The 22,506-nt window shown below is 51.0% G+C and overlaps 2 protein-coding genes and 1 pseudogene across 3 annotated transcripts in view; 1 reads left to right on the top strand and 2 right to left on the bottom strand.

Moving 5' to 3' along the window:
- Positions 1-22,506, bottom strand: part of LOC308050575 (olfactory receptor 14J1-like) — a gene marked incomplete at its 5' end in the record, with an annotated part of 296,725 nt that overhangs the window by 62,387 nt on the left and 211,832 nt on the right. The gene's annotated exons all lie outside the window — the stretch shown is intronic.
- LOC308050648 (olfactory receptor 14J1-like) lies at positions 442-1,357 on the bottom strand (annotated as a pseudogene). Its single transcript has one exon. The product of its transcript is annotated as an olfactory receptor 14J1-like (transcript).
- On the top strand, positions 13,664-14,596 carry LOC308050580 (olfactory receptor 14J1-like; the record flags this gene model as incomplete). Its single annotated transcript, XM_080360743.1, has 1 exon — positions 13,664-14,596. One exon carries the CDS (start codon positions 13,664-13,666, stop codon positions 14,594-14,596), a length of 933 nt encoding a protein of 310 aa, XP_080216869.1.

Raw genomic sequence — 22,506 nt, 5'->3', positions numbered from 1 at the left:
GCTGCCAGAGCACTCAGGCCTTGCACCAACATCAGGGATGAGAAGGAGAGTGTGGAGTGGAACCAGAACAGCTCGGGAAGAACAAGCGCTGCTGCTCCCTGGCAGGGCTGCCATGCCAGAGCTGTTTTCCCCTCCACCCACGCACAGGAACTGTCCCTGCAGCTCCAACAAGTCCTTGCAGCAAGGATATAGCGAGAATCAAGTCTCTACGAGACACGTTATTTTCTTTAAATACAACCAGACTATGGCTCCTCATTTACACAGCCAGTGGTTATAAAAGAAGAGCAGACATTGAATTTTAAAGTGGATGACAAATTATCACAATAAAACAAAAACCCAACCAATAACAACAGATAATACAGATCACAGGCTGCGCCGGTAATTCGTTACATTAAAACTGCTATGTAGAAGCAGATGGGCAGTTTAATGCTTCAGAAAATACTAAGATATGAGTTTGCACAGGGCATCCTTGAGCTCCTGGTTCCTCATGCTGTAGATGAGGGGCTTCACTGCTGGAGGAACCACCGAGTACAGAACAGACACCACCAGGTCCATGGATGGAGAAGAGATGGAGGGGGGCTTCAGGTGGGCAAACATGGCAGTGCTCACAAACAGGGAGATCACGGCCAGGTGAGGGAGGCAGGTGGAAAAGGCTTTGTGCCGTCCCTGCTCAGAGGGGATTCTCAGCACGGCCCTCAAGATCTTCACATAGGACACCACAATGAACACAAAACAGCCAAATACTACTAAGAGACTAAAGACAATAAGCCCAAGTTCCCTGAGGTAGGAGTGTGAGCAGGAGAGCTTGAGGATCTGGGGGATTTCACAGAAGAACTGTCCCAGGGCATTGCCCTTGCACAGGGGCAGTGAAAATGTATTGGCCGTGTGCAGCAGAGCATTGAGAAACCCAGTGGCCCAGGCAGCTGCTGCCATGTGGACACAAGCTCTGCTGCCCAGGAGAGTCCCGTAGTGCAGGGGTTTGCAGATGGCAACGTAGCGGTCGTAGGACATGACTGTGAGAAGAAAAAAACTCTGCACCAAACAAGAAAAATACAAAGAAGACCTGGGCAGCACATCCTGCAAAGGAAATGACCCTTGAATCCCACAGAGAATTGGCCATGGATTTGGGGACAGTGATAGAGATGGAGCCCAGGTCAAGGAGGGCGAGGTTGAGCAGGAAGAAGTACATGGGGGTGTGCAGGTGCTGGTCCCAGGCTATGGTGGTGATGATGAGGCCGTTGCCCAGGAGGGCAGCCAGGTAGATGCCCAGGAAGAGCCCGAAGTGCAAGAGCTGCAGCTCCCGTGTGTCTGTGAACGGCAGGAGGAGGAACTGGGTGATGGAGCTGCTGTTGGACATTTCCTTTTCCTGAACATGGGACACTGTCATGAGAAAAAAAAAAAGACAGTGAGAATCCAGGGCAGAGTTCTCTGACAAATATCAAACGAAGTCCCACAGACCCTCTCCTGTCACACACAGACACTCTTGTGTTTTTCTAGGAGTACCTTTTTCAGCACTGTGGCTGCAGCCCTGCTTGGGGCTGGAAAATGTGTAGCCAAGAGCAGGGACTCTGCCCATGGACCATCGATAAGTCAGCCCAGCTCTGCAGAAGTGGGGCCAGGGAACGGTGGGGACTGTCCTGGTTCTGCTAACACAGAAGGGCTGTCAGCACTTGCTTTCCCAGTGATAGGGAACAGAGATGGTGAAGGCAGTTTAAGGGTTCCAGGTTTTAACATATCCCCCCATATTCACTGCAGAGTGTTGTTGGGTGTCAGAAACCTGCAGCATTTCTTCTGCACTCAGGGAGACCTGAGCGAGTCCTGCGAGACCAGAGGGTGCCTGTGGGTCAGTGCAGAGTGATGGCAGCTGCTCTGTCCCTCTGTCCTGCTCCAGCTGCCCTGGGCTGGCACCTTTCTGAGATGGGGGCTAATCACACTGCCATGTTACCCTGAAAAGCCGCCAGGCACTGCTGAGAGCAGAGGGACCCACCTCAGACCATGACAGGTCTCACCCTTCCCTAAGGTCTCAGCACCTCACGCTTAGCCCAAGAAACACACGGCTCACTCCTCAGTCCCACAGACTGCATTGCCCACAGCCCACAGGTCAGAGCAAAGCTGGGACACGTGTGCCCATGGACACACCTGCAGGAAAGGACCCCCAAGATCAGGCTGTGACTCTGCAGCTGAAACTGCCATCCCCAGAGAGCCTGACAGCAAGAACAAGATCCCAAGAGCAGTGACCCAGAGCAGGGGAGCAAGAAGGAAAATGCAGTGAGGGTGGGGGTGAGAGAGGCCAGGGCAGAGGCAGCCGGGCACTCAGACAGCGTCCCCCTTCCCCAGCTGTGCAGCCACCTCCCAGACACCAACAGTGCCGGGCAGCTGCTCTCAGCCCCTGTGCTCTGCAGAGGAACTGCAGCTCTGGCTGCACAGGAGCTGCTTCATGCCTTGGAGCCCCCGGCCCTGAGGGCAGAGGCTTTGCTGGGTGGGACAGGAGGCCAGGGGGCTGCTCACAGGAGGGATCTGACCTGCAGGGGATCATATTGAATTGTCTGTGTTCTCCCTCCCACAATATATCTGGTTTAGATTTCCTCTCCTTCCCAGATTATATCCCTGCTGCCTGGAGATTCTCCCCTGGGAGGTGTTTCCCTGTCCATGTGTCTTCCCTGTCAGTGCTCACAGACCATCCCACCCTCTGTGCCCTCCCCCTGGCCCTACAGATCCTGCCTGTTCACAGGCACTGCCTGGGGGCATCTTCCTGTTTGCAGGCTGGAAAACAGGACAGGTCAGACTAAGGCTGACGGGTCCAGCCAAGGTGATGTAGGTGCTGTGCACAGGCAGAGGGGTGGGGAAGGGATGCCATGAGCCTTCTGGCACATGCACTGATCACTCACAGTTGCAGTTCAGGTGTCTCAGTGACTTGTTTCAGTATGAGAGCTCATTTTCATTTTATCCTTTCCTGCATCCCCCAGCTCTTGGGAGATGAAACTGAAAAGACAGGCTCAGGAAAGCTCCTTATCAGTCTGCTAATCCTTGCATTGATCTTCTCCTTGAGGCTTCCCCTTGGTAAAATCCTGCAGCTGATCTGGAGCTGTGAGCACTGATGACCCACACAGCACCCTCTCCATAGCAGAAGGACCTTTCCTGCCCAATAGGGTTTGTTTCTTCCCCCCACAGCTTCTCCCCTCAGTGTTGCTGGGATCTCCTGGGCAGGCTGAGCGCTGACTCTGGCAGGCGGCAGAGTCCCTGCCCGGCACAGCCCTGGGGTGCAGGGACCCTGCTCTGCAGGACAGCCCTGGGCACCCCTGCCTGCACATTGACATTTACACCCCACAGCCACCCTGGGGAGAACGCAGCGTTCACGTCTTGTCACTGACAGTGCAGAAGGCAATCCCTGCTCTGCAGCACATCCTCTCCTCTGCATCAGGAAATCTCTAAGAGTTGTACTTACGTCTCTTGTAGGCTCTGCAATGTGACAGCTATCAGAGTCTGCCATGATTTGCAGATGCAATGTCCTGCAGCCACAGGCATCATATCTGAGAGGATTTCATTTCCAGTGACCTCTCAGCATCCTCCCAGCCCAGACTGCGTTTCCTTCTCTGTGCCTGGCTCCTGTGCCCTCGGTGCTGCAGGCAGAGCCCTCAGCCCTGCTGCGTGTGCAGAGGAGCTGCTCCTGGGCAGAGCTGTCTCTCTGCAGCGCTGCCGCTGCCATGAGCTCCCTGTGTCCCAGGAGCCCAGCCCAGCTCAGCAGCACAGGAGCAGCCCATGATGTCCCTTTCTCTGTCCCTGCTGGGATCCTCCAGGTGTCCCTGGGGCTCCAGGGGCACAACTTTGAAGTTGAAGTAATCAGTGATGTTGATTCTCTCTCCTCTGAAGAGACACTTCTTTCCAGCATTGTATTTTTCATTTTAAAAAATAAACTGGTATGACAATCATCTTTCTTGTCCCATCATTAGACAGGACACCAGGAATGTTACAGCAAATTATCTAATTTCTCCAGGCTAGGGGAGGAATATCTTCAGTTGAATGACTTCAGGCATTCTGTCCTGGTTTTACACTGCTAGGTCTAGAGAGACATTCATCAGTCTTTGCCCATGTCATGTCTGTGCTCTGCAGCAAAGCCTTTGCACACATGGGCTCTTGGACACTTGGTACCAGGTTTCTTGTGCAGGACAGAGCTGGGCTGGTGCCACAGCTGGGATGGCTCAGCCCAGATGTGAGGCCATGTCCTCAGTCAGGGACCTGACTGGGGAGCTGGAGCTGTCAGTGCTGCAGATAGAGCTGTTACACGGATGGAATGAACTGCCAGGCAGGGTGACAGGAGTGAGTTCATCTGGTCTCAAGGACAGCAGCCTCCAAGCACAGCAACAGTCCAGATCAGAACTCAGTCCGGACCTGGAAGGCAATTCAAGGGCCCATAATGAGCTGTTACTACTGCAGGAACAATTAAAGGAGAAGCAAAGACACTGTGTGGACACTGATGAATTTAATAAGAGGTGAGAATCTCTGTGTCCTCTTGTCCTCACTCTTCACCAGCAAGGTCTCCCAGGCCTCTGTGGCTGGAGGCAGAACAACCAGCAGTGCGTGGGGATCAAGTCAGGGTCACTAGAACTAACACAATCCTTTCTAGTCTATGGCACAGCAGGGGCAGCATCCCAGGAGCTGGGACAGCAGGACCATGTCACAGTGAGGCCACTCTCCACCATCTTGGAAAGCTCATGGAGACTGGGGGGACTCCCTGACCACTGGCAGCTCTCACACAGTGTGTGCACTTTTCAAAATGGCCCATGGGTGAGCAGGGGAACTAAGGGCTGTGCCCCAGAGCATGGCCACTGGGACCCCATTGCTGGGTGTCAGGAAGAGAAGGTGACGGGGTTTGCCCAGGGCAGGTTGTGCCTGTCCATCCTCTTTGCTTTCTGTGAGGAAAGGACAGGGTTGTGGACGTGGGGAGAACAACAAAGGTCTGTTACCTGGAAGTCAGGAAGGCATTCAGCATCATCCCCCACAACATTCTTGTGCCCAAGGCAGTAAATTCTGGTCTGTGATAGTGTTTATGTAGATGGGTAAAAACAATCTGGATGGTTGGGCTTGGAAAGGTGCTGTAGAAAGGGAGAAACTTTCCAGTCCTGAGGACAGTCCAGCACTGGAAGCTGTTTCCCAGGAGTACGCACCCACTCTGTCCCAGAAAGTGACCAAGATGTGTTTGGATAAAGCCCTGAGCAATCTGTTTTGACCCTGCTGTGAGCAGGAGGTTGGTCAAGACACCTCCTGAGCTCCCTTTGAGCCTGAATGACACTGTCCTTCCTTCCTCTTCATGTTTTCAAATTAGGGAGAACTCTCAGGTTCTCCCTGACCACAGGAATAATTCACATGAGGTGCAGGGCTGCTTTGCAAGTGCCCCCAAACAGTCCTGACCACGTATTTTCCATCCTTTTCCTTTTATCCCTGAGCCAAGATCTTCTTTTTGCTGTCCTAATGCCTCTCCAGAAAGAACAGCCTATGTTGTTAACCCTTTCAGAGCAGGTTGTCCAAGTGGTGTCAGCATCCATGCACAGAGTCTGCACATCAGCCAGACACAAATCCATCATTATAGAAATGGAGACGAGGCACTTGACCAGCTCCTTGCACCCAGATATCAGTGTGACATGTCTGCTGAGATGCCAGGGAACACCTAAAATACACGTGAAGGGTATGTGAGTCCTGGTTGGGTATCCTGGCTTGTCTCCTGACCCATGTGGTGCTTCAGGCTGTGAAGAGAATCAAAACCAGCCATTGGACTGGGGTAGTTCCATTTTACACGTGTCACGCAGGGCAGATGAGGGAGCTCAGAACTCCAGACTCTGTGACACAGTTGGGACTGCAGAGACTGGAAATGCAGGTGACAGTGTGTGTCAGTGCACACACATACAGATTCTGGCTTCCTTTGGGCCTTTGCACTGACCTGGGATCTGTTCCTTGGCCAACTTTGTCTCAAAAAGAAACTGTTCTCCTATGCAACCTCCACATCACACCACATAAGAAATAATTTAAAGGTAGAAAAATAATGAAAGAAGCACAATTTGGGGGTAATTCTCTCCAAAAGGTGTACCCTTTAAATGATTAAACAAAAAAGAAGTGAGAGAAAAAAGCATTGTTCTAAGAACTTATTCCAAGGCACAACTATTGAGGTGTAGTAGATGTTTGGAAAATCAAGAATGACTGTTAGGAATGAAATTAAAGAGGTTTAGTTTATCATAATATTCAGTGAGAATAAGGAGTTCCCTGTTATTGTTACTAGTGACAGCACCACTGTTGACAAACATCCTTCAGAGCATCTCCATTTTTCCTGGGCTCCAAAGCTCATCCTGCTCAGAGGTTGACAGGATTGCTGCAAACCCCTGTGACCCAAATCTCTACAACTGTCTCTGCTCAACAGCCTTTTACCCCAGGAAGGGGAAAACTGCCAATGCAGACACCTACCCAGTGCCCAACCTGCCTGGAGAGCCAGGACAGTTGTGCCACACAACAGCCACCTCTGAGGGAACCTGGAGGGGATGGAACTGAAATGGTTTCAACCCAAATCAGAGAATCATAGAATCATTTAGGCTGGAAAAGACCCTTAAGAATGTGGAGTCCAACCATAAATCAAACACTGCCCAGTCCACCATTAAAGCATATCCCAAAGCACAACCTCTCCACGTCTTTAAAACACCTCCAGCAATGGCAGCTCCAATCCTGGGCTGGCAGGACACCATTGGCTGCAGTTGGACATAAGATACTGGTCATGGCTGTGAGTTCAGCCCTGGCTGGCAGAATGTCTCACACCCTCACTGAGGAGGGCAGGGGGCTGGGAGGTGGGAGCACGTTTCAGTTTCCAGATCCCAGCACAGAGCCCAAACCATCCTGCCCTTGGACTCTGGATCCCATTTCCTGAGATGTAAAGCTGGTGGGGCTTCTGAGGATAATCATGTTAAAAGGCATGAATAATCCTTCCAGTGTTTGTGTAATTTGTCTAGGAATGTCAGTTTTTAAAGAAAAATAAAAGTTTAACATGCTTACATTTAAATATGTGTAAACTAGTACTCTGCATCTGTGGTAGCCCCTCTGGCAATGACAATTAAATAGATATTTGCACTATAAGGCTCCATACCCCATCCACAAGCACACATCTAAGTGGTTCAAATGAAGGGTGGTCTGGCAAACGTCCCCCTTTGTGTCCCCAGGTGATGGACACTGCTCATGTGCCTCTGCAGAGAGTGGCAGGAGCTGGATCCCCTTCTCGGGACAGACTCCTTCCAGGAGAGACACAGACACAGGGGAACTCATCGGGGCTTTACGGCATTTCACTGGGCATCAGTTTTGACATGTTGGGTGCTGTCCTGTGACTGCCCTTTCTGCACAAATGATCATACAAACACAACCATTTAGTGAATCATGGTCATAAAGGGGCTGTTATGGACAAGAAAGCTCACCATGAACTCTGGAGAGAGCGAGGGAGTTCATAATAAGCAGCAGGAAGAACCAAGAAGCTCGAGGCCTCTTCTGAAGAGCAGGAGGCCTGAGCAGCCGTGATTGGCCATTGTAGGTGTGAGAGAGGGTCAGGGCATGTCAGGGAGAAGCAATGAGATGGCTGATGGCTTCAGTGAACCCTTCCAGCCATGTCTGAGCCCAGCAATGGAAAGCAGTTGATGTCTGCAGGTGGAGGAGGAACAGGAGGAAGATCTTCCTGGGAATACGGAAGGAAGAAAGGCCTCTCTTGGGCTAATCATGTATGGCAGTGCCATTTGCATGCTGTGGGCATGGCTGTGCCTGGGAGATGGGGAACGGCTGCTGCTGGGGTGACTGTGCTCAGTCATGGCCCATGAGCTGACCCTGCTCTGCTCCTCTCTTACACTGCCCACACTTGGATGGACCTCAGGAATCATCCATGAACCTGGTGGATCCATGAACCTCCTGGAATGATGGGCTATGGATCCAAATTGAGGATTCAAGCAAGTGTGGGACTGGGACACTGAGGTGACTGGTGACCATTGCCAGGTGAATGAAAGAAGCTGGATGAGTTATGAGGAACTCACAGGCATTTCCAACTCCACAGAAAACCAGAGTCTTGCAGTTAAAGCAACAGCACTTGACATAAACACCACCCCCAAAACACAAAACACTCACACTGACCACAGAATAAGTCTTGCAAAACATTGGAGAAAAATCTAGCAGGTCCCAGGGGTCAGGGCTCAGCCATTCTGGTGATGAACAAGCATCAAGGGCTGTCATGGCATCAGAGCCACCTCCACATGGCCCTCACCACATGGAACCAGCGTCTCCAAGTCTTTCCTTCACCAGCCTCCAGGGACAGGGACCTGCACTGATTGTTTCCTTCACAGCTGTGTCAGTGATGGCCCTTCATGGGGTCCCAAACACCCTCAGAAACTTGGGGTTTGTTTCTGCCTTTCACTTCATTAGAGGTTTGTTCATTCTTTCAGTATCTGCAGTTCAGGATCATGGCACCAGAGGGCTCATTGACATACGAAATGCTCTTAGAAGCCGAGGCTCCGTGCATCTTTATCCTAAAGGCTTCAAGACTGGTGTGGATGATTAGAGAGATTTCAGAAATATCCAAAAAGAGAGCTTTTCCATAAGAAATAGCAATAAAGCCAAATTTCTTATATTTCCATCATGCTCGCCCGCCCCTCCCTTTCCAGAACAGGTGGCATCAGCAGCCTCCAGTTCATATTGATGTGTTGCATCTTCTGATAAAGAGTGAATATGTCATAAAAGTAGGTGCCTAAACCACCATGTGAGTGAGGAGACAGGCCAGGACACCTCAAGAGGAGTCACACTCCTCTGGACCAAGAGGTGGGTGTTCCTGGCAATCTCAGATGCCACAGCACAGCGATACTTGTGTTCAGGAGCTGGTCAAGTGACCCATCTCCTGTTCTGTAATGGTGTCTGAGTTTGCTCAGGTCACCCCTGACTTGAGCCCCATCCACTGCTGGGTGTTCTCCAGACTCCTGCCTTCAGGAACAAAGTCCCAGGAGACCTTGCTGGTGAAGATGGAGGCAAAGAAGCCATGAAGAACCTCAGTCCTGTCTGATTCTACTCTTATGAAGTTCAGCAGCAGGCCCACATTCACCCTGTCTGTTCTTTCATTGCAAGTTAAGCTCTGTCAGCTCATCTTGCTGCCCTTCCCGTGCAGGTATCAGGTCCAGGGCAGCTTTGTCATCATCCCCACATCCATGGACAAGGTTTCTAAATTCCTCCTTTGCAGCTTCCCCTGCTTCCACCTCCTGTGTGCTGCCTATTTACCCTGCAGCTCCATCAGTGCAGAGGAGCAGCCTCACAATATAAATGCTTCTTTTCATGTGTGCTTGGGGAGATCATTCTTGTGCTTGGAGCAGAATGTCCTGTAAGGATTATCAGATTTCCTGAGCTCCTTCACCCTTCAGATCTACTTCCATGTCACCACTTTGCCCACCATCCCCCAGTATGTCAAAGTCTTCTCCTCTGGAGCCCCCCAGCCTGTGCTCTGCTGCTGGCCTTCCTCCCTCCATCCTGGTGCCTGGGACCCCACTTCTTTCTGGTCACCACAACCAAGGTGGACACTGATGTTCACATCCCTCACCAGGGTTTCCTTGTTTCCAAGATCCCAATTCAGGTGAGAATCACCGTTGTTGCCCATCAAGCACACATGTTAAGCAGTTGACCAAAGATCCTTTGAAACTGCACCTGCAAATATGCCACGCCAGTGAATGTCAGAACAATTACAGTTTCCCATGGGAACCTGCTCATTGACTGGTGATTTCCTCAGGTTGCTGACAGAAGATCTTTTCCAGTACTTCTCCATGATGCAGCAGATTGTTACACCCAACACACTGTCACCCTGTACTGGGTTTACATGGCAAAGTCTGAGGGTGATTGTGGCTGTGCTGCAGTTGTCACCTCTGAGAGCACAACCGGAGTTTCACTGACATCAGACAGAGGGGATTTCAACTGGCTCCAGGATGGATCCACTCCTTGTCAAATCTGAGCCACTCAGTGATGCTGGCAGCACCTCTGGGATGTTGTATTTGAGAAAGGGTAAAAAACGCTGCACAACAGCAGGTGGGAGAGAGGAGGGAGGAGATGGGAGAGAAAAGCTCTGCAAACACCAAGGTCATATCCCACAGGACCCAAGCAGGTCCCTCAGCAGGCCAAATCCTGCTCTCCTGAAATCCTGCTCTTGGCCTTGTTCTCATCTCCCAGGAGCCTCAGCTCCACTTTCCCATCCCTGACTGTTCCATCCTGACCAACTCTTTCTGGTTTGTAAGTGTGAAGTCCCACAGGGCACCTCACCCCACTGACTCCTCAGTCACCCATGTCAGGAAGATGTTGTCAATGGCCTCCAAACCCTTCTGGATGGCTGTTTCCTCACAAATATTGGGATATCTCAGGTCTGCGATGAGGACACGGCCCTGGAAACATGAGGCTTCTTTCATTTGTCTGAAGGAGGCCTCATCTCATTCCAGTTCCTGATCAATAGGCCTGTAGCTGATGTCCAGTGACCACAACACTGCCCATGTTGTTCTGCCCTCTCATGCTGACTCCTCAACATTCAGCTGACATTGTCTGTCCCCAGGCAGAGTTCCATGCATTCCTGCTGCTTTACCACATGAAGGGAAACTTCGCCTCTAAGTCTAGAGCTCTGTCATTATGAGTACCAGACCTCCAAGGCCCCACAGTTCCTCCAGTAGGGGTTATTTATAGCGTCCTGTAACTGCTCATGCTGTTATGTTGGGAGAGACACCCTCATCAGGATAAGCCGTCTGCATGCAACCATTAACAGCTGAGCAAACGGAGCTTCAGTCCAGGGAGAGCAGTAACTTTGAGGAAACCTGGGATTCAGGACAGAGCAGAACCTGACACGCTGAGCAGTGACCTTGAGGAGAAGGGCCTGGGCACTACAAGGTCCCCACAGCAGCCCGTGGTGCACGCTCACCATGAACAAGGCAGCTGCACACGGGGCTGCATGAGGAGGAGCGTGAGGACCCAGACACCTGCAGTTCTCATCCCATTCGGTTCAGCACTGGTGTGACCCACACACACGGGTGTGTGCCAGTGTGCGGCTTCACAGTCTGGAGCAGCAGGGAGGAACTGCAGAGTGCAGGGCTGTGCCAAGGCAGGTTCAGCACCTTGTGCACATGGTGTGGGGTGCTGAGGGACCTGGGCTGCTTTGGCCCAGCAGCGCTGGGGAGGCTGCAGCAGGGCAGGAGTAGCCTGAGAGTGCTTGAAGGGCGGTTTCAGAGGTGGTGGAGGTTTCTGCATAGTGGGAAAGAGCTTGAGAAAGAAATAATGGCCCAAAGTGCAGCTGGGGAGGTCCAGGCTGGCCATGAGCAGAAAGGAATGTGATGGAAGGGCAGTGCTGTGCTGGAGCAGGTCAGCAGAGGGAGTCTGCATCAGCCCAAGGCTTTGTGCTTCAAGGAGCAGCTGGGGAGGATGGAGAGATCTCAGCAAAGGAAGGAAGATGCTCAGACAGGAGCAAGGTGGGGCAGCAGGGGGGATGTCTCCAGCCTGCAGGGACAGAGGTGCAGGGGATGCCACAGCACAGGACAGGCTGTCGTGGAGATGATCACGGGATGGAAAGAGGCTGAAGGCCCCACCAGACATGAGCTCCTTCTCCCCTTGGCTGTGGCTGTTGTCTGCACCTCTGATGCCTGTGAGGAGACACCTTGTCCTTGCAGCACAGGGGCCTCATGGCCTCCTTGTCCCCAGCCAGGAACCTGGGAGGGGTGGGACCATAGTCCTGCCCTTGGCCTTGCACAGCCCCACATCACACTGTCCCAGGAAGGGCCCGGGCAACGTGGGAGGGACAGGATCTGACTTCCAATGCTGCGAGGTCAGGGCTTGGCTTTTCATTAAAGCAACACAACCAGGTTTCCTCAGCATCAGAGATATCTTTACTTTGCTTTTCCTGACCTCCAGTTTTCTTCTCTAACCAAATCTGGATATTGTTTCTGAGTAGGTTCCCTCAGTGGGACCCGTTAACAGTACAAGAAACTTTGGAGTTTAATCTAACTTTGACTTCTTGAGAAGTTTCATCACCTTCCTCCAGGACCAGAGGTCAATGGACTCAACAACAAACCCACCAGAGGGGTCATTAAAGCGCCTTGTGCTGCTCCTGTGCTGCTGAGCTGGGCTGGGCTGTGGGACACAGGGAGCTCATGGCAGCGGCAGCGCTGCAGAGAGACAGCTCTGCCCAGGAGCAGCTCCTCTGCACACGCAGCAGGGCTGAGGGCTCTGCCTGGGGATCTCAGCAGACGAGCAAGGCAGAGAGAGATTAAAGGTGGTCAGGAATGGGGAATGACTGAGAGCTCACTGGAGGAGAAACCTTTGCAGTCCTTGCCATGGTAAGTCTCTGGTGCAGGGCAGTGCAGCTGCAGCTCCTGGAGGCATCTCCTGAAACTGGCACAGGCACAGCTTGTGGGATCTGTAAGGACGGGGCTCTTGTCAGGCCATGTTGAACAGCTGTGAAGCCGGGTGAGCACCCAGGGGTGCCCAGGGCTGTCCTGCAGAGCAGGGTCCCTGCACCCCAGGGCTGTGCCGGGCAGGGACTCTGCCGCCTGCCAGGGTCAGCGCTCAGCCTGCCCGGGAGATCCCATGGCAGCAGCTGTGGGGGGAAGGAGCGACCCCCGGCAGGGCAGGCGCAGAGCTTGTGGGGTTGAAGGGGGCTGTGTGGGTCAGGGCTGCTCAGAGCTCCAGATCCCCCCACAGACATGGCAGAGGGTCCTTCTGAACAACTACATCGGGACAGGAACAGCTGTAAGGGAAGGAGTCCGTGCTTTGAGTTTTCCACTCTTGCTCGTCTGGGTGTGCAGTGGGAGATGGGGATTTATTTCTCTCTTTGGAGAAGACGCTCAGAGCCCAGTTCTCGTTAGGACGTGTCTGAGCTGCTCCTGAGCCCCTGCACACACAGAGCTGCCCCTGGGCAGTGCCAGGAGGTGTGAGCAGGACAGAGCTGAGCACACAGGGAGTGGGACGGGGTCTGTGGAGAGTAAGACGTAACGGCTTCCAGAAATGCTGGGGACAGGATTTAAAAACCTCTCTTACATCCTCTCCAGCACAGACACATTTCCCATTGCAACCCCTGGTCTCCTCTCCTCCCCAGCAGACCCTCTGCCCCAATGCCATGGGGTCCAGGTCACGAGTCTCCACCTCAGCAGCTGGACCTCCAGGTGAAGGGTTCCTGGAATGTGGTACACAAAAAAGGTGCTAAAAGTACTTGCTCGCCAGTGTCATTATTTGAGTGGCAGCAGCACAGCTGGGTAAGTAGAAGGTTCCACAGCATGCCCGTCTGCCTTCCTGTCCTTGCTTTGTTTTCTGGTAACACTGCAGTGTTCTTCTCTGTTTCTCCACTTGTCCCTGGTGCTCTTGCTCTCTGGGGTTGGGGTGTGAGTGTGGGTCAGTTTTTTTTCTCACATCAACTCAGGGGGTCTTGCCCCAGAGGTGTGTTCATGGAAACCAGATGCCCAAGCTGTATCTTAAACTGTGATAAACTTTTTTTCTCACCTGGTAGAAAGAGAGAATGAGCAGAAACATCCCTCCATCAGGGAGGGGATTTTCCATGAGATACAGCCTGTTTATTTTCCACAGAGAAGTCTCCCCTAACTTGTCACTGTCTTTTCCTCCTTGTACAGGTCCTCATGCCCACAGGCAGCCAATGTCCAACAGCAGCTCCATCACCCAGTTCCTCCTCCTGCCCTTCACAGACACACGGGAGCTGCAGCTCTTGCACTTCTGGCTCTTCCTGGGCATCTACCTGGCTGCCCTCCTGGGCAACGGCCTCATCATCACCACCATAGCCTGGGACCAGCACCTGCACACCCCCATGTACTTCTTCCTCCTCCACCTCGCCCTCCTCGACATGGGCTGCATCTCCACCATTGTCCCCAAGTCCATGGCCAATTCCCTCTGGGACACCAGGGCCATCTCCTTTTTCGGATGTGCTGCTCAGCTCTTTTTGTTTGTCTTCTGGATAACAGCAGAGTATTCTCTTCTCACCATCATGTCGTACGACCGCTACGTTGCCATCTGCAAACCCCTGCACTACGGGACCCTCCTGGGCAGCAGAGCTTGTGCCCACATGGCAGCAGCTGCCTGGGCCACTGGGTTTCTCAATGCTCTGCTGCACACGGCCAATACATTTTCACTGCCCCTGTGCAAGAGCAATGCCCTGGGCCAGTTCTTCTGTGAAATCCCCCAGATCCTCAAGCTCTCCTGCTCACACTCCTACCTCAGGGAAGCTGGGATTCTTGTGGTCACTGTCTGTTTAGCATTTGGCTGTTTTGTGTTCATCATCGTGTCCTATGTGCAGATCTTGAGGGCCGTGCTGAGGATCCCCTCTGAGCAGGGACGGCACAAAGCCTTTTCCACCTGCCTCCCTCACCTGGCCGTGGTCTCCCTTTTTGTCAGCACTGCCATGTTTGCCAACCTGAAGCCCCCCTCCATCTCCTCCCCATCCCTGGACCTGGTGGTGTCAGTTCTGTACTCGGTGGTGCCTCCAGCAGTGAACCCCCTCATCTACAGCATGAGGAACCAGGAGCTCAAGGATGCCCTGTGCAAGCTCATATGCCTCTGTTTTCAGAAGCAATAAACTGGCCATCTTCTTCTATACAGGAGTTTTAATGTAGCTAATTACAAGCCCAGCCTGTCAACTGGATTTTGTGGTGGTGTTGGTTGTTTTCTTATTATGATAATCTTGTCAACCACTTTCTAATTCACTGCTGGCTTTTTTTTTAATAACTGTTGGCTGATTAAATGAGCAGCAGTGCTCTCCTTCTCTCTAAACATAATAAAAGGCTCTTTAGTGACTTGTTTTTCACTATATCCTTCCTGCAAGGGCTTTTTGGAGCTGCAGGGACAGTTCCTGTGTGTGCGGGGAAGGGAAAACAGCTCTGGCATGGCAGCCCTGCCAGGGAGCAGCAGCGCTTGTTCTTCCCGAGCTGTTCTGGTTCCACTCCACACTCTCCTTCTCATCCCTGGTTCTGGTGCAAGGCCTGAGTGCTCTGGCATCTTGGTCACCATCCTGCTGTGTGTCAGTGCTCTGGGTGCAGGCAGGGACAGGCAATGGGCACTGCTGTGACAGTGCTGGCCTCACAACAGCCTTTCCAGATAGAGAGGTGATCTCCTATGGGCAGGGCCTGAAGGTTTAAGTCTTCTAACAGAGATTCTTCCAAGAACATGTCCAAGAAAGTGACCCACAGATGAAACCCCGGTGTACAGCTGAACAGTGTGTGTGTGCAGGGCTGGCACACAGCAGTGTCCTCTCACAGCCAGGCTCCTGCCAGAGACCTGCAGGACCAGCAGAGCAGGGCTGGGCTGTGCCCCTGTGCACTGGACACCCCGTGGAAGGAGCTCCAGGTCAGTCACCATGGACTGGCTCCTCACAACCACCATTTCCAGCACTGGCCTCTCACCCACAGAGGTTTTTCTTCCCTCCATGGAGGGACACTGAATGAGCAGGTCAGCAGTCCATGTTTGCATTGTACATATGAGACGCAAGCATGCACATCATGTACGTGAGATGGCACGAACCTGAGTGAGCAGAAACGCCATCAGCTACTCCTGGGACTTCCATGAAGGCCTGTGGGACAGACAGTGTCTCGAGATCACTTCACATTGGGAGTAACAGCCCATGAGAAACCACCCACTGGGATTTTCTTCCTTGAACTGAGGTCCCCGTGTCCATTCCTCATGATGTGGGGCTGAGGTGCCTCCCATCCCTTTGGGGTAGCAACAGGAGGCCAGAGGTACAATGATACTCTTCTCTGTGAGTAAAAGGTACAGACTCTGTCTCTGAACATCCCTGGGTGCATAAGGAGTCCACGAGGCCAGCTCTGATGGAACCCTGGCATTTCTGTGTGTGACTCCAGGAACAACCCCAGTGGCCCAGTGAGATTCATCTCAGCTGCTGGGACGGCTCATTGCAAGTGCTCCTGTCTGCTACATCACCCCTGCCTGTGATTCTGGATTGTGCTTTCAAAAGTGACCACAGAATCAGAGAAGTTCTGAGGTCCTTGGGGAAGGAAGATGTCAAGCCCATCTTCAAAAAGGGCCTGAAGGAGGATTTGAAGAATTCAGGGCTGGTCAGCCTACCTCTGTCCTTGAGAAGGGGATAGGCAGCGTCTTCCTGCACCAGTTTCCGGGAACCTGAAGGACAAGGAAGGGATTGCTGAACCGAAATGAGTGGAAAACCCACTGAGTCCCAGGAAATACTCTTGACCCATTCCAGAGCTTTAGACCCCCAGGAAAGAACTCAGTGACAGTGCAGCCCATGCAGTTGCATCTGTGTCCCTCCCTGAGAGGATGTGCAGTCACCCATGGTCCTGCAGCCAACATGCTCTGCAGAGCATCAGTGCCAGGTTGGGGCCCTGTGGGGAGCACAGGATGGGGCCAAGAGAACCAGAGCAGATCAGAGGAGGGATGGGGGAGATCAGACAGGAGCTGACCTGGGCTGTAAATTGCCCTGGAGAGAAAAATACTGGTGTTCAGCTGCCCCAAGATAATACCCAGAGTTAAGAGTGCAGGGACAGAAGTCCTTGCTGTCCTGGTGCTTCACCAGGCCTGGGAAGCAGCTGGAGAAGAACTGGTGTTCCCCACTTGCCATCACCCCTCTTGTCAACCTTACCCCAAAATTCACCCCTAGACAAGGCTCCTGAGCTGGGGCCAAGCTGGAGAACTGGGGTCCAGTTGTGACCAGAAGAAGGACAAGGCCTGTCCTGGGTCCTCTAAAGGGCTGGCAGCCTCTGATATCTGTACCAGAAAAGGCAGTGTGCAGGAAACTGGAGACCATCCTCTCCCCCAGCCAAGCTTGTTACTGCATGAACAACGAGGAGAAACTGCCCTTTGACCCTCATTTCAAACCCCATCTCTTCCACCTATACAAGCAGTGCCCTCCCCCTTGGCACTGAGGTGGTTCCAGGGACCCAAGAGACACCTGTAGGAGGAGATGTTGGGTGGGGATATGGTGTCCTTCAGTGCTCCTCATGGTGCCTCCTGCTGGGCTTTGTGCCACTGGTCACAACCCTCTGAGCCTGGATGTTCAGCCAGTTCTCAGTGGTGCTGAGCAGGAACATGCCCACGAGCACATTGGGCTGCACTGGGAGGAGCGTGGCCACCCAGACAAGGGCAGTTATTGCCCATCGTGACTCAGCACTGGTGTGGTCACATCTGGAGCCGAGTGTCCCAGTGTGAGGTTCCCCATTCTGGAGGAACGGGAGGAGCTGTCGTGTGGCCAGAGAAAGTCTGGGTCACGTGTGGAAATGTTGAAAGACCCAAACTTCTTTAGTCTGATGAAGGGGAGGCTGAGGAAACGTGCTGGTTTTACTGAAATTTGGTTAATTTTCCTCATGCATTTTGAACCTCTCTCCTTCACAGCCAGTACAGTCTTTTGTTTAGATTTACTATGAGAATAATGAGATAATGCTGTTTCTTCCCTGGGGTAGAGTTCATTTTGTCTTTTAACAGCTTTACAGTGTTTGTCATTTGCTATGAAAGGAATGTCAGAACTCACTGGTATTTTGGCTGTTGTCAGGAAAACCAAGGACTTCTTTGGCCATCCAGCTGTGGATGCAGATTGACAGGAGGGGACACAGACAGGACAGCACCTGGATTGACATGCAGGCTGATCAATTAAATATTCCCTATGATTAGCACCATGCTCAGTCTAAAGCTGGAGCCGGCTTTTAGGGCTTGTTACATCCGTTACGTTGGGTTTTCCAGCTGGTTTGGTCAGTTCCATTCACAAGTTTCATCCTGTCAGGAGTTGGATGTCAGTTCGGCCTTTTGCCGTTCTGCCATTTTGCCGTTGGCCTTTGGGCCTTTCTGCCTGTTGCCCTTTTGCTCTCTCTTGCTGGGATGGGCTGTTCAGGACCAAGGTGCTCCCTTCTGCAGGACTGGCTTCTCCATGTGACTGGAGTTACATGAGGGATTGCACTGAGTATATTTTCTTAATTTAATTTATCTATTTCTATTTAATTTACCTGGACTATTGTCAGTGAAACCAAGGACTTCTCTGGAGTGCAGCTGCAGGTGCAAATTGGTAGGAGGGGGCACAGACAGGACAGCACCTTCACTGACATCCAGGTCAATCAACGAGCTTTTCTCTACCATTAGCGTCATGCTCAGTATAAAGCTGGAGGTGCCTTTTCCAGCCCATTAGTTTTGGTTTTCCGGCTGCTTTGCTTAGCTCTGTTTGGAAGTTCCATTCTATTGGGAGTTCAGTGTTAGTTCAGTTTATGATGTTTTGCTGTTTTTCAGTTGGCCCTTGGGCCTCTCTGCCTTTTGCACTTGTACTTTCTCTTGCCTGGATCAGCTGTTCAAAACTAGGGTGCTCTCTTCTTTTGGGCTGCCTGTTCAGCACAATGGGAGTTCTGTGGGGGATTGCACTGAGTGTCATATATTTCACTTTATGTATATCTTAGTATAAGTATGTTAGTAGTAGTAGTGTATTATTTTTATTGTCTTATTAATTTTTTGTCTAAAACCACAAGTTTCTCCCTTCCCATTCAGTTCTCTCCCTTATCCCACCTGGGTACTGGGAGCAGGATGTGAGCAGCTCTCATGGTCTTAGTTGGTGGCTGTTGTAAAACCATGACAAGAAAGGGCAGTAGTAGCTTCAGAAATCTTGAAAATCACTTTCCAAGATGGTGTCAATTTTTAATTTTTTTGTTGTTGTTGGGAAACAGCATGAGGAAGGAAAACCACCAGAAACTGCAGCTCTGGAGGTCCAGAGTGGAGCTCAGGATCAAGAAATGTCATTCTGAGCACAGTGCTGTGGTCATTCAGGACTCTGGATCAGTCATGACTCTGTGTTTCCAGGAGCAGCTGGTGAGGATGGAGAGACAGCAGCACAGATGGGGACACACTGGGCTGAGAACAAGGTGGGGAAGCGCATGGGGTGTCTGCAGCCTGTGGGGAAACAGCCACAGGCCTAGGACAGTGCAGGATGGACCATGGTGGACATGGCCAAGGGCGCTGGCAAGGCTGGATGTCCCTGCAAGAGCCAAGGTCTTTGTTCCCTTGGCTATGGCTGATGTCCCTGCCAGCGAGGCCTAAGAGGAGACACATGGTTGTCATGGCCATGGCACCCCATTGCCTCCTTGCACCCCCAGGGAGTGTCACACCATTGTCCTGCACTGGGCATCGCACTCCCCACAGCCCCAGGAAGAGCCCTGAGCCACACGTGAGGGACAGGATCTCCCTTCCAGGGGCAGGGGCTCAAGGCTTGGCCATTGTCCTTCATCAGACAAGCCAAGGGCTTTCTCAGCATCAGAGCTGCTGCACTTTGCCTGTGCCTGATGCAATCACAGCCTCCAATTATCTGCTCTAACAAGTCCCTGGGAGTCTTTGTCAGTAACAGCCCTCAGTGGGACCCATTAATGCTTCAAGGTACTTTGGAGTTTGCTTTTGGCTTGGACTTCTTGAGCAGATTCCTCAGTCTGTGCTTGGTATCTGAGGTTCATGGTCTCATCACCAAATACACCATGGGGCTCATTAGAACACAGAAAGCCCTAATGAGCGATGCTTCTTTCTGTAGTTTCCTTCACATCTTTCAGACTTGTAGAACTATCTGTAGAGGTTTCAATGGGACACTTGCTGATGAAGGTTTCAAAGAAGATTTCATAAAGGAGGGCTTTTTCTTTCATGGGTATTTTCTCTCATTTTTCAGTGTATGGAAGAAGGGACAGCAGCATTCTACACTGGACATTGTTTCTGAGGGTCTCCTGGAGACATCTGGACAGGCAGGAGAACAGTCCTTGAGGCTGGACACTGTATGGACAACCTGGCTCCTCACCCCCACCCCCAGGCTGCCGGTTCCCTCATTGGCCACCAGAGATTGTATCACTTTTCCTCCATCAGACTTCTCCACTGAGCTCTGCAGGAGATGCTGCAGCTCCTGTGCACCAGCTCCACCTGCTCTCCTGTGCAAACACTGCACAGTTCAATTAACAGCAAAACACTTTCCTCAGCTGTGTGTGTAAGTGGATCTGATGAGGTCCAGCATCCACAAGGGACACCCACACAAGAACTGCTTTAGACAGAGAGACAGGAGAGGATAGAAATAAACACAATGAACGTGTTGACTGCCATGTCAATTAGAGCTCTGAAGAACGGGGCAAGTTTGTAACTCCCTGAAGCTCAAAGCAGAAACCAGACAGTTGAGAGGCCACTGAATGACCAAAGAGTGAGTGGAGGAGAAACCTGAGAGCACTGGGAAGGGCAAACGTCCAGACAGGGCTGGAAAGTTGTCCTTGGACAGGGACATTGAATCAGGAGAGGTGGGAACTCCTGAATGACGAGGGAGATGAAATCAGAGAGTGTTGGTAATAGAAGTACAGGGGAAGACCAGAATTGCTGCTCCTTCCCTTATTAAACTTCCACATAATTCCCTTTTTGGCTTTTTTCTTTTTAATTTTAATATGTTAACAATACAACTAAACAAAAATCTCCAATCAAAGAAAATAACAAACCAAAGAAAATAAACAAAAACAGGCACAAAACAAAAGCAAAACAAAAATCAAACCAAACTACCAAGAAAAACAACCAAAACCAAAACCCAAACCAACCAACGAACCAACCAAACAAAAATACCAAAATGAAAAAACAACAACAAAAAAGTGGACATTTCCAGGCAGACATCAGTCATGACTTGTCTCACCATGAACAGCCAGGGCCATTTTAGGGCCCAGTGTACCTGAGGTGCTGGCCTGGGATTGGCATCTATCACACAGGACCTGGGGAGACCAGAGCACCTTGCAGTGCAGGTGGAGCCTGGGCAGGGGTTCCCGGGGCATCTACACTGGCACCAGGTGTTTGTGTCCCTGGAGCTGAAGACATTTGTGTCCTAAATCTATGCCCAGTTCTGGAGAATTCTTTCCTTTCCAAAGAAAAGAGATTCCCCTGCAAAGACTTTACAATTAATTAATTAATTAATTAATTAATAAGCAAATAAATAAATAAATAAATCAGCAAATAAATAAATAAATAGGTAAAGAAGTAAATAAATAAATAAGTAAATAAGTAAGTAAATACATAAATAAGCAAATAAATAAGTATGTGAATAAGTAAGTAAACAAGTAACTAGATAAGTAAAGAACTAAGTAAGTAAAAAAGTAAATAGATAAACACATAAAAATACATAAATAAATAAATACATACATGAATAAAGAGAAAGAGAGAAAGAGAGAAAGAGAGAAAGAGAGAGAGAAAGAGAGAGAAAGAAAGAAAGAGAGAAAGAAAGAAAGAAAGAAAGAGAAAGAAAGAAAGAAAGAAAGAAAGAAAGAAAGAAACAAAGAAAAAGAAAGAAAGAAAGAAAGAAAGAAAGAAAGAAAGAAAGAAAGAAAGAAAGAAAGAAAGAAAGAAAGAAAGAAAGAAAGAAAGAAAGAAAGAAAGAAAGAGAAAGTTAGTTGACACCTTCCTTTGCTTTGGATCTTTGTCTTCATTTCTTATTTTAACTTTCATTGACATCAACTGACATCTATATGGGCCTGCAGGCATGAAGCCAAGATCATGTTGTGTCTTGCATAGCGCCCCATGCCCTCTGAACCTGCCCTGCCCAGGACTCCTCACACGTTGCCCAGAGCGAGTCACACTGAGGTGTTGGCTGGTTCCCTGGCTGGGATGTTGGTTTAGATGGTCACCTACAGCACAGGTGGGTCCTGCCCCATCATCGCCTGCTCTGCTCCAGTCTGAAACAGAGCCCAACATCACAATGGGATCATGAGAGAACTGAGGCTGAAGGGACCTCAGGAGTCTGCAGTCCGACCCGTCACCAACTGGGTCACACCAAGGTGTTCCAGCCTTGATTCAATCAGAGCTTTAGCAGGACTGGAGAAGTGATCACCCCTTCGTGCTGGGCACTGGTGAGGCTGCACCTTGAATCCTGGGGTCAGTTTGAGGCCCCTCATGGCAAGGAAGACATTGAGGTGCTGGAGAGAGTTCAGAGGAGGGTGACAAGGCTGGTGAAGGGTCTGGAGCACCAGTCTCACGAGGAGCGGTTGAAGGAGCTGGGGCTGTTCAGCCTTGAGAACAGGAGGCTGAGGGGAGACCTTATTACTCTCTACAGCTGCCTGAAAGGAGGTTTTATAATGGAGGGTGTTGGTCTCTTCTCCCAAGTAACAAGTGATCGGACAAGAGGAAATGGCCTCAAGTTGCACACGGGGAGGTTTAGATTGGATATTAGGAATAAATTCTTCAGGGAAAGGGTTTTGAAGCAATGGAGCAGACTGCCCAGTGAGGTTGTAGAGTTACCATCACTGAACGTGTTTACAAGACATACAGAAGAGGTTCTTTGGGACATGGTTTAGTGCCAAATTTAGGTTATGGTTGGACTCGATGATCTTGAGTGTCTCTTCCAACCACAATTATTCTATGATTCCATGATAAGTCATGTTTGCTATTTTCTTTCTCAGAGGACCATGCAGCCTCCCTGAGAGCCAGGACTTTTCTGAGGTGTTGGAGAGACGTCTCACGGTCACACCAGCCAGTTCCACCAGCCCCTGT

The sequence above is a fragment of the Nesoenas mayeri genome, assembly GCF_963082525.1.
Source record: "Nesoenas mayeri genome assembly, chromosome: 29".
Classification (NCBI taxonomy): domain Eukaryota; kingdom Metazoa; phylum Chordata; class Aves; order Columbiformes; family Columbidae; genus Nesoenas; species Nesoenas mayeri.
Note: the sequence above shows the minus strand (reverse complement) of the source record. Positions and strands in the feature narration are given on the sequence as shown.